Source organism: Chelonia mydas, chromosome 2, assembly GCF_015237465.2.
Source record: "Chelonia mydas isolate rCheMyd1 chromosome 2, rCheMyd1.pri.v2, whole genome shotgun sequence".
NCBI lineage: Eukaryota > Metazoa > Chordata > Testudines > Cheloniidae > Chelonia > Chelonia mydas.
Window position 1 is genome coordinate 17,625,197 of NC_057850.1, and position 14,483 is coordinate 17,639,679.

The following is a 14,483-nucleotide window of genomic DNA, read 5'->3' on the forward strand; positions in this document are numbered from 1 at the left end:
GCAATCAATCTTTTTATTTTATTTTTTTTCCTTAGAATTTCTGCCTGAGGAGACAAGAAATGTTAATGAAGTTTCTGTTTGTGTGTTTCAGTGGTTTGATATTTGAGCAACTCATTTCTTCAGCTCTATTTTATGCCAATTTGCTTTGCTTTCTTTCCAGTCACTGCTGGTGTTTTTAATAAGCCAAAGGATAAATCATTCACATGCTACTCTGTCATAATCAGCTCATGTGTTTACAGTAGGACTGCAAATTCTCTTTTGCTCTGGGTTAAGGTGTTTTGGATTGGGGAAAAAACTCCCTATTAACTGCTAAGGATCTCTGTTAGAACTGTTATTGCTGATCATCTAGGGCATGATCCTGCTCAATTTACTCAGGCAAAACTGCTTGTGACTTCAGTTGAAGCCTTGCTTGAGTGAGGATGGCAGGATCAGGCCCCTAAACACTGTCATTCAAATCAGACGAGAAACTGTGATTTAGAGGGAAAGGAAGTTTTCCGTTCGACAGTTTGACACTAATCGGAACCAACAGAAAATAATGCTAATCACAGGGGGATGAGTGATACTAATGCATGTATTTTTGAGCAGTGTTGCCTGTCATTCACATGCAAAAGGAGAATTTCTGGGGTTCCAGGAGGGAAGTGGAATAGGAAGAGAACATAAGGAACAGAAGAGGATGAATGAGACATCATCAAAGAGCAGAATAGCAACTGCTGGTTTGAAATATTGCTCTAACCAGTTCATCTTTCTTTTTTAAAAGCATTTTGATCATTTTGCAGTTGATTTTTTTTTCTGCATGATGTTGGATTTCACTTTACATAAGCTTTCAGCTTTTTAATCATCTATTGTAATCGGGCTAGTATACAGCAATAGGCTTGAATACTAAAGGCAGGGCAGGTTATTCCTCTTTATTGTTTCCTTTGACTGAGAAATGTGCTGGGCAATTCCAAAAGGTAACTTGGGTCCAAATTTACAGCCACACTTCTGCTGCATTGCACTGCTCCGGTGGCACAGAGCAGCCATAAACCAATAAACCTGATCCCTGGTCCCTCCCCAATCTAAATTTTAGATGTGACACGAGTGGAGGAAATAAACGGCAGGAGGAATTGGTGTGGGCAGCACAGTGACACTGTTACTCAGCTCACGCACACGTTGACACTGAGCCCGTCACAATGATTCAGTTCATTGTTTTATAAAACAAAAACAAGGCAGGTAAGACCTTGAATATTCTTGACTCATTGTGGCCATCACAGAAGAGAGACATTTCTAGGAGAGATTTTAAAAAGAGAGGGTAGGGTGCTTGCTTGATAAAACAGAGTAGAGGTGGTATTCTGCAGGGGGCAGCATCTATCTAGCCAGCGTCGTGCTAAAAATATGTCAGCGGTCTCACACATGTATTCACACTTACATGCAACAAACCCTTATTAGCATGTGACAGGTAAGGATGTGTATTTCTTATCATTTGTCTACATTACTGTTCTTTTTGGCAACAATTTGGTTTTGGGTTTTTTTTTTTATACAGATGGTTAACATGCAGGGTGAAATTCTAGACCCATTAGAATCTATGGGAGTTTTGCCATTGACATCAATTAAGCCAGGATTTCACCCACTGTTTTTAAAGAGGCACCAAGATCCAAACCACTGAGATCGTTCCAGTTTTGCATGAGATTTCAGATTAGATACTTGGTTAATGGCGAATAAGTGTTATAGGGAACAGGCTGATACTTCAAGAATAACCAGGCATATTAGTGTCACATACAAGCTTATCACTGGAAGGACTTTTTCCTAATAAGAGTTACTCTATCAGAGACCCTTTTGTTACCTGGAAGTTGACCACTTTTTGTTCTTTCTCTAAATTAGAATGGCGAATCATCAACTGATCATTTTTGTAATTGTCCCAGGTGGAAAAGAATCTGTTCAACAACCCATTACCTTATTCCAGTGGCCTCCTATCAGTATAATATTACACAATGCTTATTATAGTATGTCAGCATAAAAGCAAAATATAATTTATCCATCTGAAATCAATGGGACTATTTGAGAAGCAGTGCAGCTTATTATGAATATGGGTATCAGGATCATAGAATCATAGGGATGGAAGAGACCTCAGGAGGTCATCTAGTCCAATCCCCTGCTCAAAGCAGGACCAACACCAACTAAATCATCCCAGCCAGTGCTTTGTCAAGCTGGGCCTTAAAAACCTCTAAGGATAGAGATTCCACCACCTCCCTAGGTAACCCATTCCAGTGCTTCACCACCCTCCTAGTGAAATAGTGTTTCCTAATATCCAACCTAGACCTCCCCCACTGCAACTTAAGACCATTTCTTCTTGTTCTGTTCTTTAGTAATTATAAAAGTGCCTAGAACCACGTAGAGGGAACATGCTACAGAAACTCTTTAAGATAAAAGTTCTGGTATCACTAATCAACTTCCACCAACATAAAATTGTTTGACTTGGAGTCACATCTCTGAGCAGAAAGTAACCTTTCGTACCTCTGTGTTAGGAATGATGGTGTCCCAAACCAATCAGAAAAGATATCCCTTTAGCCCTAACTGGAATTACTAGTAGTTCAATAGTGTGCATGCATGTGTGTAAGGGGAGGAAAGGAGCAGATATAATGTTTACAGTTTTAGAAGCTTTACTTCATTTTAGCATCCCTTGTTACACTCCAAAAGCAATGCATTGCACTGCAAGGGCCTGATCCTGTATTCATTGTGAAATCCACCCCTGTACAGAGGGCCAGCCCAAGGCCTATGCACCACTCAAGTCCCACTGAGGGCTTCAGTAGCACTTATGTGGTGCATAAGCTTAATCTGGCCTCTACAGTCGGCGTGGATTTCACCTTCCCTGCATACCCAAAGATTCCGTTGACTTCACTGGGAGCTTTGGTCCCAAGTGATGCTGTAATTAGGTCACTTTCACCACTTAAGTATTTGAAAGGAATATTCTGAGGCTATTTTTCAAGACTCCACTTTGATTCTGTAGTAATGTAAATGATAGCATAGAGTCAATTTGCCAGTAACCGATTCCAGAGGCATGGCAGGCACTGGCAGTTGCTGCTGTATGACACCTGCAGTCATCATATTCCCCGGTGTTATTAGTGCACCCCTGTGCTCCCACTCCATTTCTTTTGATTGAAGTACAGCTTACGCTGGAGATTGCTTGGGACATCAAGGAGGAAAGAGCTAAAATAAATATTATAGATAAAGGAGACCAGATTTTATTGTTAATGCAGGAGTTTGAGAAATCTCGACACTGCTTCCCTTGTACTGTATGTCTGCGTCTTTACTGCAAAGGTTTCCTGCTTCCATACAAACATACACTGATCTGGTGTTAGAGTGCATTTATTTTTTAAACTACTTTTCATCATGAAAAGTCTCTTCCAGCTCTAGAAAACCCACATTTGTACCCCTGAACCCTGTAATTCCAATTACAGCACATTGACTCTCAACCATAGCCCACAATCCAGCAAAGCACGTAAGCAAGTGCTTACAATTGAACACAATCTTAAGTGCTTTGATGAGTTGGGGATTTTGTAAAAAATGAATTTTATTTCATCAAGTACAGTGGAGAGTGGAACCCTTGAATACTTGGGTGTTTCTGAGTGCTGTTTCACTAGAAAATGATATGCCAAAGTAATGATCTAAAAACAGGATAATATGGTGTTTCAGTTCATTACTATAGACTCCAGAAGTATCTTTATATATGATGAAATACTACAGTTTCCCTTGAAGTTGAAGAACATTTCTAGTTGGATGGTATGCAAATAAATATGTACTGTATCTGTGACCAATGACATCTGGTTTTTTATTTTATTTTGGAATATAGGCTTCATCCAAAGCCCATTGAAATCAGTGGGAGTCTGCTGACTTCAGTGGGTATTGGATCAAGCTCTGGAAATGTCTGCAATTGTATTGGAAGCAAAAACTTTTTTTTAAGAGGTGGAAAATGCTCCTGGAGATATGATTCAAAAGGTTTTGCTGTTCTATATTTTCTTGCCTTGCGGACCTCAACGAAGAGATAACAGAAAAAAAAATGAAAAAAAAAATCCAAAGCAAAATAAATAACTCTTTAAATCTAACTATTTAAGCTTGTTTTTTCCCTTAACAAACATCTTGGAGGGAGGGTGTAACGGGTCCTCCTGGGTCCTGCTTCTGTCTCAGTCGACAGACTACACAGAAACCCTTGTGCTGGTCCAACACCTTGTGCAGTTTATTTATTTATCTTCACATCATACATAGTGCTGTTAACAAGCAGGGGAGAGCAATCTCTCTCTCCCTATTACTGCCTGCTTCCCCTCCTGCTTACTTACTTCCTGTGCCTATTTGTGGGCTCTGACTAATGGCTTAATCAGCCTTTCTGCCCTGCGCCACCCACAAATTAGGCACAATCTGCTTTCCCTGATTGAAGCAGCTGTGAACAGAATGCTGACTCAGGCTTTCATACCTAGCACTCTGTCACAGAGGGGTAGAGGTGCTCCAAAACATTGCCTGTAGCATTCGTTCAGTAATTGCTTCATGAGAAACTAAGGAACTGTTTTCTTACTATAATTAAATGTAATGGACCACATTTCATTGATGGATATATGCTCTGATTTGTTTGTAAGGGACAGAGGCAGAGGAGGAAAACCATGGAAATTCCTTCCTACTACATTGTTTATTCCCTGTCCCCAGTGTTCAATATCTTCCCGGACAGGGAATGTGTTGTTCCTCTCTGTGGGCCTGATCTATGCCCAGTGAAGTCAGTGGAAGGGCATGCTACGGTGTGGATCAATCCCTATATATTTCTGTGGTTTTCTAAATGTGAGACTCTAATTAACCTACTGTGCAGCTTCTGGGACCTTTGCCTAACTTCTAATCCAACCCTGCTAAGAACTTCACACACCTGCAATAAGAACTTCAGACACCCACAAAAAATAAGTAATTGAATATATATATATATATATTCTAGAAGTATAAAGGCACTAATTTTCAAAATCAGAACAAATCAAGGTAGTATTAGTTACACACATACACACACAGAGTATAGTGAAAACCTTTTACATTTCCTTCCAATATTTTTTCACTGCCACCTCCATGCTTGTGTTGCAAATACAATCCATTACTACAAATCTTTCTGTTTTGATACATTTAATTTAGGAACATCATTGCCTTAGAATTAAGATCCTGGGGGATTGTTACTACTGTGTTTCTGGGCTCCCGGAACCTCGCCAAGATCATGCACACTGTTGTGTTGAAATGGGACTCAGCATGATCAAAACTATCAGGTAATTCTTTTCTTTGTTGTCCTCTTTTGGTGTTGTTGCTACTGTCCTGTGGTCTGTTATTTAAGCATTTTTATTGCTAGACAGAGTAACTCTTCAAATATTATCTTGATGGTGCATTGGCTTCAGAGATGGATTATTGACTTACTGGAGCAAGACAGAATTTTTTTATCTGTGAAGCAGCACTAGGTCCACATTCATAGAAACTGAATAAATGTAAGTAAAATACTAGGATTTAGAATCTATAACATAATGTCTAAGATGATAGTAAGAAGGTGGAGGAGGAGACAATGGCCAGTGTATTTCCACAGATTGGAATTTAGCAGTTATTCATTTTCACTGCTGCAGTTTTTTAAAGATGAGGTTGCTTAGGATAAAACGAGGCAGGCTCATTTTCTATAATCTCTTTGACAATCAAAGATCAGTAAGTAGACAGCAGTGGCAACGGCTTTATATGAATACTAGGTCAGAGAGAAATTTATAAGTTATATAAGATTTGCCAGCTAAATAGGCATTGCTTATTCTATTAAGGTTGCCTCTTAACTCTACCAGAACTATGAACGTTTTAGTTACAGCTTGAACCCCCAGTGTGTATATAGCTTTGTTTCTGATAGCGTACGGTATTCAGAGGTGATCCAAGCCCATTGGGAGCCCTAAGCAGGAATATTGTGGGAGCCTTTCCACCCACTCCCCACAACTCATACTAATAATTAATAGGGGGCCTCATGAGCTGCTCAGAGCCCAAAGCAATTGCTTAGTCTACTTATGCCTAATGCCAGTTCTGCATATTTTGATCAGATATATGCACTGAAACTATCAGGCTTCAGCAGCCCATTTATAGTCACGTATTTTGCCCTGCTAGTGCCCAATTTCCAATACTACAAAAGAAGCATTCTTGGCCTTTTTCACCCGTGACCTCAAAACCACCCACTTTTTGGTCCAATGCATCCTTCTCCCAATGCTCCTCCTGTTGTTGCCTTCCTTATCAAACCAGTGAGTCCCACGCCAAAACTCCTCCCCTTATTACTGCTGTTTTCCTTTCCAATCTCTTGTGTATTCCATTTCCTGTTTTTTCCCACTTTCCACCTGCCTTCCTTCCTAATCCTGGATGTGTCCCATGGAATTAGAGAGTTACTGTGGACTGCACCTATATTACTGTGTCCTGAATTTAAGAGGAGCTTGAAGATAATTAATAAAAATGCAGCTAAATAATGGACCTTGCTGTTACTGATCTCTAGGAGGGGAGCTGACAAAACTAATGGACCAAATATTGCAGAGTGTGGTGGATATTTTGCTTCGGGTCCCACAACCAAAGTAAAGCACAAATTACAGAAGTTATAGGTGGAAAAAAAGCTATCTATGGGCTTGTCTTCACTACCGGGGAGATTGATACTGCTGCAATCAATACGGCGGGTGTCAATTTAGTGGGTCTAAGACCTGCTAAACCGACAAGAGAATGTTCTCCAGTTGACTCTGGTACTCTAGTTCCCCAAGAAGAGTAAGGGAAGTCAGCAGGAGAGTGTATCCCATCGACGCAGCGCAGTGAAGACACCGGGGTAAGTCGACCTAAGGTACATCGACTCCGGCTATGTTATTCATGTAGCTGGAGTAGTGTAACTTAGGTCGACTTCCAGTAGTGAAGACAAGCCCTATGAGTAATATTAAATATTGCAGTTATGTATATAAATATATGCAGTGTAGTAACCCACTAACCCCCTCTTTTTGTCCTAAGACTGCAGAGGTGTTAACAGGTCACTGTACCTTGAAAGATCCCTTACAATATGTGCTATCTACTTATGTTAACAATCTGTTCCACCTTGCATTTTGCTGTGACGCTGGGAGTTCCTTTCCCAGACCTGAAGAAGAGCTCTGTGTGGATCAAAAACTTGTCCAATAAAAGAGGTTACCACACCCACCTTGTCCCTCTTATATAGATAAAGTCATTTGTACAAACTTGACAGCATATCCTCTGCCAAGTCCTTCATAGGTCACTTTTCCTCAATGATTGTAAATTCCCTGGGGGCAGGAACCCATGTCTCCTTATGTATTTGTCAGCATTTAGCACATTGGGGTCTCATTACTGATTAGGCTTTTTCATGGAGTCCAAAGCCAAAAGAGACCATTGTGATCATCTAGTCTGACCTCCTTTGTATCACAGGCCATAGAACTTCCCCAAAATAATTTCTAGAGCACAATTTTTAGAAAAACATCCAATCTCGATTAAAAATCTTTAGTGATGGAGAATCCACCACAACCCTTGGTAAATTGTTGCAATTGTTAATTATTCTCCCTGTTCAAAATTATGCCTTATTTCCAGTCTGAATTTGTCTAGCTTCAACTTCCAGCCCCAGGATCATGCTGTACCTTTCTCTGGTAGGTTGAAGAGCCCATTATCAAATATTTGTTACCCAGGTAGATATTTATAGACTGTAATCAAGTTACCCCGTAACCTTCTTTTTGATAAGCTAAAAAGATTGAGCTCCTTGAGTTTATCCTGTAAAGCATGTTTTCTAATCCTTCAGTCATTCTTATCATTCTTGTCTCACCCCTCTGCAATCTACCAACAGCCTTCTTGAATTGTAGGCACCAGAAATGGACACAGTATTCCAGCAACAGTCTCACCAGTGCCACATACAGAGGTAAAATAACCTCTCTGCTCTTACCCGAGATTCTCCTCTTTAGGCATTCCAAGATCGCATGAGCTCTTTTGGCCGTAGCATTATACTGGGAGCTTATGTTCAACTGATTATTCCCAGAACCCTCAAATCTTTTTCAGAGACACTGCTTCCCAGGATCAAGTCATGCATCCTGTAAGTGTGGCCTACATTCTTTGTTCCTAGATGGATGCATTTCCATTTAGCCATATTAAAACACATATTGTTTGCTTGCACCCAGTTTTCCAAGTGATCCAGATCACTCTGTAACAGTGACTTGGCCTCTTCATTATTTACCACTCCTGCAGCTGGTCTCTAGTCACTGTGGTAATATATAGTTTATCATAGTTTTAATAAGTTTAGTAATAGTTAAATTCAATTGGAGTTGTGAGCCTAAGTTCCTTAGGCACTTTTGACCATCCCAGTCCAAATTAACTGGCCACACTCACAGGCTCCTTTAAAGATCCCAGCCTTAATGTCCGTGTCTCAGTTCCCTACCTGTAAGTGGGAGAAATGATAATTCTTCCCTTCTCCCACCCTTTTTTCTGTCTTGTCTATCTAGATTACAAAGACTTTGGAGTAAGGGATCTTACTATGTGTTGGTACAGTGCACAGTGGGACTTCAATATACCTAGGGCCTTCTGGGAGTTTCTGGATCATCATCATCCAAGCAAACTCTGCCTTTTACGTGTTTGAGAGACAGCCTGGGATTACCTACAAAAATCTGTCATTCCAAACTGAAATCACTCTCACGGCTAGAATGGAAAAACTTGTGTGTACTGAAAGCTTTTGAACTGACCCCTGCAGAGCTTATTATTGGCATGACAAGTCTGAATGAAATCCTGCCAGTGGTTACATTTTGGTGGTTATGGGATGTCTTTTCTTTTCCTGAAGACTTCACAAAAGAAATATCTTCTGTGCACAAAATATTTGGAGGACTCCACAGGAGAATAGATCAGAGACACTGTTAGGCCAGATAGCTCAATTCAAGGCTTTCTTGAAGGGTGGAAAATATTTACAGGAAGTTCCAATAACCAGAATCACACTGCTGGGCAATGCTGCTTGTGCAGTTCTAGCTTTGACCACTTCCCATGCAGCTCTATGGATATACCCGAATTTAACAGAAGAAGAAGACAGAGCTGCTAAGGACCTAGCAAGAATAGAATCTACTATCTCTGCATCCCTTTATTCAATCTTATGTCAGATCATCTGGATTATTGTAACACAAATAAATTATAACAGTAACAATAGGGTCTGGAGGCCAAATAAAAATGGGATCTTCTTGTGCAATGTGGCCATCACGTCCCTTGGCCCGCGCTACTTCCCGCAGCCCCCATTGGCCTGGAGTGGCGAACCATGGCCAGTGGGAGCCGTGATCAGCCGAACCTGCGGACACAGCAGGTAAACAAACCGGTCCGGCCCGCAAGGGGCTTTCCTTGAACAAGCAGCAGACCGGCTTTGAGAACCACTGATATACAGGATGGTACACACTAGATGGCTCTTCTGGCCTTAAACTCTATGAATCTGTGATAACATAGGTGGCCAACAGTCCATGTTAAGCTGGCTTCTGTGATTGCTCAGCTGGCTTGAATTTCTCTGGGCCTGGGGCTAACTCCCCCCTGGAATTTCTTTGTTCCTGAGGCTTACTTCACTCGGAGAAGGGAGGTTGGGTGGCTGTGTGAGTTCTAGTGCCATCAGAGGGACAGGGGTCTCCCTGCACAGTAGTGGAAATCCAAACAAACCTTACCAATACACTTATTTTGCAGGTCAAGGAGTCTTGGATGGCTAAGTGTCTGGGATACCTGCCCACTAAAGTGCCAGCTGAAAGAATATTTATTATTATGACAGGAGAAGTAGTCTCACCACACAACTGAAACTCAACTCAGGAAATAGCGTAACAGCTTGTCTTCATTATAAACCAGTCTGTCTATGCGTAGTCTCTAATAGAAGTAACATTAATTCAAGAAAAGCCGCTACAATGCATGATCTCAGTAGCAGACCTGCCAAGTTTCCTGCTGTTTCCCAAGAAACAACTGCTTTTTGACCTGTCGTATTGGTCTGTTGGGAAACCTGACCCACCTACTCCTTATTCTGTTATATATGAATTAAGAGAGATTTATGTATGGTAAAGAAAGTGCCCTGGCACTAAAACGTTCAAAAGTTGTTTTTGAACACACTGACATAGCACAAATGATTCAAAATTAGGTGCCTTTTCTAATTGGTTTTGGTAATCATATAGGGCTAGCTCCTCAGCTGGTATAAAAATGAGCATAGTTGCAGTGAAGATAGCAGTGAAGATGCTGTGCAGTGAAGATAGCAGTGAAGATGCAGTGCAGAGCAAAATTCAGAATCCCAAGAGGTCAAGAGACACTGGCAAGTCATTTGCCACAATCGGTGTGTTTGAACACAATGTTGGTGGAGTAAGAAAGCCAGGTGTGCTTGTTGTTTATAGAGAAACATGTTTTTGTTCAATACATTGGAGGAAATGTGCCAAAAAATAGTTTATCAAGGTGTAAATCTCAGTTCATCCCTCTTGCCAAGGTCACTGAGACCTCCTGGTGTCTGGATCTGACGAGTAGGTGCTGGGCTAGCAGGATAACAGCTGCATAGGAACATATTATAGTCATCATTTTTCTAAGAAAATGTGCAGGAGAGGGCAATAAAGGTGAATTGCTTTTTCTAGAATCCTCTCATTTTTATATAATTTCTCTCCCTTTTTGAAACTCAATTTCACACACTGCATTGATGTCCTTGTTGACAGCAATCAAAGGCCAAGGATTGAATGGAAACTGGTGATTTATCCTTTTGTCCCTAGACATGATCTGTCTAGGTCAGATTTGAGTCTATGATGTGCAGCTCGTGAATTGTGAAACAGCTGTTTATTCTTTGTCTGTCCTAAGGTGTGATCATGCACCATTGCCATTGACTGCAGCGGTAGCAGGACTGGGACTGTATAAAGAAATAACAAATTTCAGTCTGCCGTGCACTTTATTTATTCTGAGACTGCCAGCAAGGATATTAATTAGTGCAAACAGTAGTGGGGGTGGAGGGTAAGGAAAATTTAGAGTTCATTAATAGTGTTAGATTGAGAGCTCTGAAGACAATACGCTCTTTGTCCTCCCAGTAGGTATAGCACAGGTAACTTAGTTGTGAGCTGCTCCACACTGCCCAGACAAAGTCCTTGGAAGGACCACCTCTGGGATGCAAAGTTAGTTTAGTGTCTCCACGTACACTGCATTGGAATCAGTCTGAAAGGAAGGTACTAATTTAGTGTAAGATCATTGTAAATCCATCTTTTGGCTCAAGTCTTCATCTAGTGGAGCTCCATTTACTTCAGTAGAGCTACATTGATTTAAACCAGCTGATGATCAAGCACGTGATTTTCTTTCTGAGACTGTTAACAAAGTTGCCTAGTAATGTCAACTCTGAGAACGATTTTTGTAAAATGGATTTTACCATGATACATACACACAACAGGGCAGAGCTGAAGGTTGTTTATGCAACTTATCTCTGGCATTTCCTGATTTCCAGACAACTGTAACATTCTCTCAACATTGGCTTTGTGTGCACAATATTCCTTGGACTGGGAAAAAAATGGCAATGGTGCATGCAAGTTCATAAATCTGGAACTATCTGTATCATGGGCAACCTGGACATGTCATGTCCCATGCCCCTTAGGAGAGCTGCCAAAGTAAGCACTTCTCCTTGTGAACCTGGTGTGTTGCGAAGTTGGGGAAGGCATTTTGTTCTTCCCTCAGATCTGGCACATTTAAAACATATCAGAGGAGTGCTTCTTTCTGCAAACCATACAAAGAGCAAAGCAGTGCTCCCTAGCCCTGTCACATTTCACAAGATCTGCCGGGGCTTTGGCACCTTCGCTACATAGCTAAGATAGTCATGCGTGCATACATAACACAACCTCCATTAGCTGCATATTTTATCAGCTTCATGCAAAGCCCTGTGAAAAATGTACTCTGTGAGTGTGCAGGGTACAATTTTCAATTGGGCAAATCTCCAATTTTTACAAGCACACCCCAAGGCTTGGTCTGTGCTTAAAATTTAAGTTGACATAGCTACGGCATTCCAGGGTGTGAAAAATTCAGGCTCATGAGAACGATAGCTATGCTGTCCTAATTCCCGATGGAGACACAACTAGGTCAATGGAAGAATGCTTCCATCTACATAGCAACTGTTGCTCAGGTAGGTGGTGGTCCAACAGCAGTGGACAAACAAACCCCTTCCATCGCTGTAGGATGCATCTACACTATAGGCTTATGCTGGTAAAGCTAAGGCACCTGGCTGTGCTGCTATAGTCCCCATAGCGTAGACATGGCCCAAGATACTTCTCTTTAATAAGGCTTATTTCCATGCCGGATTTTAGGTATGCAACCCCAGCCGTTTTGACTTCAGAGCCGCTCAAAAAAGATCACAGGAATTTTTGTTATAATGGGAAATGTATATATTTTTTCAATCCCTTCATATTCTAAGAAGCATTTTTGTCCAAACCCTCTAACAAATATTTCACCTTTGGGCGAAGACCAACCCTAGAAAATGTCAGCCGGAAAAGGGATGTTTTGGAAAGTAATGAGTTACTCCAAGTAGGAGGAGGATAGAATGAGAACATTGTATATCTTAACTATAATCGCGGCAAAGAGTCCTGTGGCACCTTTTAGACTAACAGACGTTTTGGAGCATAAGCTTTCGTGGGATCTGATGAAGTGGGTATTCACCCACGAAAGCTTATGCTCCAGTACGTCTGTTAGTCTATAAGGTGCCACAGGACTCTGCCACTTTTACAGATCCAGAGTAACACGGCTATCCCTCTGATACTTAACTATAATAGTTTCTCTTGATGTGTTAAATATTCAATTATGCTTTTATGGGAAAGGACTCCATGGACCCTACGGTTGCTTCCATTTAAACGTCTCTCTCTCTCTCTCTCTCTCTCCTTTATATTTCTGTAAAATAGGAATAATATGTGTGCCATCAAACCGCAATTAAGCACCTCTGTGATAATCCAGCTTTCAGACCTATTTTATGACTGCATGTACTCTGTGACCCAGAATGTTATCTCTTAATTGTACCAGGCTACCAAGTATCCCTACATGTCAAATTGGTGTTGCATTTTATGGACTATACATTTTTTAAACATGTAAAACCTCTGAATGATGTTAGTTCTGCAGCTGCCCTGTTATCTGACAAGACCTGCAGGACAGTCGTTACGATGCAGTAAAGATGTGACTTTTCCATATGGATCATAGTTACAGCCTTCTATGGAGTTGATGGCATGAGCTGATCTTGTATTTCTTTGTGTATTTAACCCCTTAACAAAAACAGGTATGTTAGGTCAAGAACAAAGCATGACATTGACATGCGGATTGGAATACATTCTGGATCAGTGCTGTGTGGGGTACTGGGCCTACGGAAGTGGCAGTTTGATGTCTGGTCATGGGATGTGGATATTGCAAACAAACTCGAGTCAGGCGGAATTCCTGGGTAAGACGGAGCATGATATCATCAACTGTATAATTTTTGTGTGCCTTTGACAAATTAACTCTCTTTCCAGTATTGAAATAGGTTTGATGCAATGTTGAAAGCATCCTTCTGGTGATATTTGTAAAATGGCACTTAGCAAAGGCTGGTCAAAAGATTGTCACAAAATACCCATATGTCAGTTCCTCCTCTTAGATAGCCATTGACTGCCCCCACCGTGCCATCCCCGGCATGCAGATCTTTTGGGAAGGTCAGCGGATCTCATTTCCATTGCCGTCTTGCCTGCCATTCAAGCCTGGGTGTTGTGGATCTGGCTGGGGGAAAGAGAATGTTGCCCTCTGCAGATGGTCAGTGATAGTATTCAGTCAGTAACTCTTCCTAAATGAAGCAGGGCTTACCCGGTCTGGCTTCCAGCCCTGCTGCTCCCTCAGTTTCCTTCCTTTCCCCGTTAATCACACTTCACACTGCAGCTGTTTTCTCAATCATTCTTTCCTTTTAAGAGTCTGATTTATTGATGTAAAATACAAAACAACACAGAGCTTACATCCAGCCTTCCTAGCTAGATCATAGCCCTTGGGGGCAGGATTCTTGGTCCCAGCCCTCATCGCAAACTTCCTCCCCTCACTCCAGCCTTCCCAGTTGATTCCTGATGTTTGGAGGCTTGCACAACCCAGGCCTTTGCTTGGGACCCTATGGGGAGTGTCTTTGTGTGGAACTCTCCTCCTGCCCCTTTTAGACTCTCCTCTGAATGGTCACAAGCTGTCTCTTATATTTTTTAGCAGACCTGGTTCTGAGTTCCCCCCTCACATGCTCATTATACTAATTTCCTTTACCTGAGGAGATGAGTTAAACCTGCCACAGGTGAGGGTGAGCCCCAAACCCCTTAAAAGGCCAGCTCACCCTGTGACATGGTATCGGACACTAGCTTTATGGATATACCTTTGGTTCAAGATTCTCTCTTCTGACTAGCATGCAGACTTCACTCCTAAGTCCTTTGGTTCCAAATGCTGGTGTGAGGAACATGGGTGCAGTTTCCCATGATTTTACACAAGATGTGGGAGCATTGTTGCATCTT

The 14,483-nt window shown here is 41.5% G+C and overlaps 1 protein-coding gene across 2 annotated transcripts in view; it reads left to right on the forward strand.

The window, feature by feature from the left end:
* ADCY8 (adenylate cyclase 8) overlaps positions 1 to 14,483 on the forward strand; it is a 180,296-nt gene that overhangs the window by 97,544 nt on the left and 68,269 nt on the right. For both annotated transcript variants that reach the window (XM_037892005.2, XM_027826570.3), the window contains exons 5-6: positions 5,137 to 5,264; positions 13,253 to 13,411. In XM_037892005.2, the coding sequence (XP_037747933.2) occupies positions 5,137 to 5,264; positions 13,253 to 13,411 (287 nt within the window). The remainder of the gene's footprint in view (positions 1 to 5,136; positions 5,265 to 13,252; positions 13,412 to 14,483) is intronic.